General features: G+C 68.1%; 1 protein-coding gene across 1 annotated transcript in view; it reads left to right on the top strand.

Moving 5' to 3' along the window:
- Positions 1-583, top strand: part of PTPRN (protein tyrosine phosphatase, receptor type N) — a 32,434-nt gene that overhangs the window by 19,693 nt on the left and 12,158 nt on the right. Inside the window, 2 exon segments of the mRNA XM_019522830.1 lie at positions 40-126; positions 223-302. Of these exon segments, the coding sequence (XP_019378375.1) occupies positions 40-126; positions 223-302 (167 nt within the window).

The following is a 583-nucleotide window of genomic DNA, read 5'->3' as shown; positions in this document are numbered from 1 at the left end:
GCTGTGAGCCCCCACCCTGAGCCCATCACTGCCCCACAGGCACCTGAGCTTGGGAGATGGCATCCGGCTGCTGGAGGTCCTGGCGGAGCACGTCCACCTCTCCACCACCAGCTTCATCAACTTCAGGTGAGGGGCCTGCGGCCGCCATCGTGGCGGGGGGGATGCCCAGCCTAGCCCTGCCCCCCCCATCACCACGGTAACTGTTGCTACCCCCCTCCCCAGCATTGTGGGCCCTGCACTCACCTTCCGGCTGCGGCAAAACCCCCAGAACCTGTCACTGGCCGACGTCGCTGACCAAGCCGGTGAGTCGGGGCAGGTGGGCGATGGGGGTCTGCCCACCCCTGTGGTGCTGGGGGGGCAGAGGGAGCTGGGGGGCCTTCACTGCCTTGCTCCCAGGATCAGGGCCACTGTCCCACCGCCCAGCCCCCTGCGGGGGTCTCAGCCCCCCCTAATGATGATGCCTGGGACCCCCAACCCAGAGAGCCAAGGCCCATCTGGACCAAAGCAGGTGGGGGGCAGCAGGGCTGGGTCTGGAGATGTGGGGTGGGGGGAATGTCCTGGGGAGTCAGAGGTCATGTCCCCC

The sequence above is a fragment of the Gavialis gangeticus genome, unplaced genomic scaffold (genome assembly GCF_001723915.1).
Source record: "Gavialis gangeticus isolate Ggan-Ray unplaced genomic scaffold, GavGan_comp1, whole genome shotgun sequence".
Lineage (NCBI taxonomy): Eukaryota > Metazoa > Chordata > Crocodylia > Gavialidae > Gavialis > Gavialis gangeticus.
This window is presented reverse-complemented; position numbering and strand designations above follow the sequence as displayed.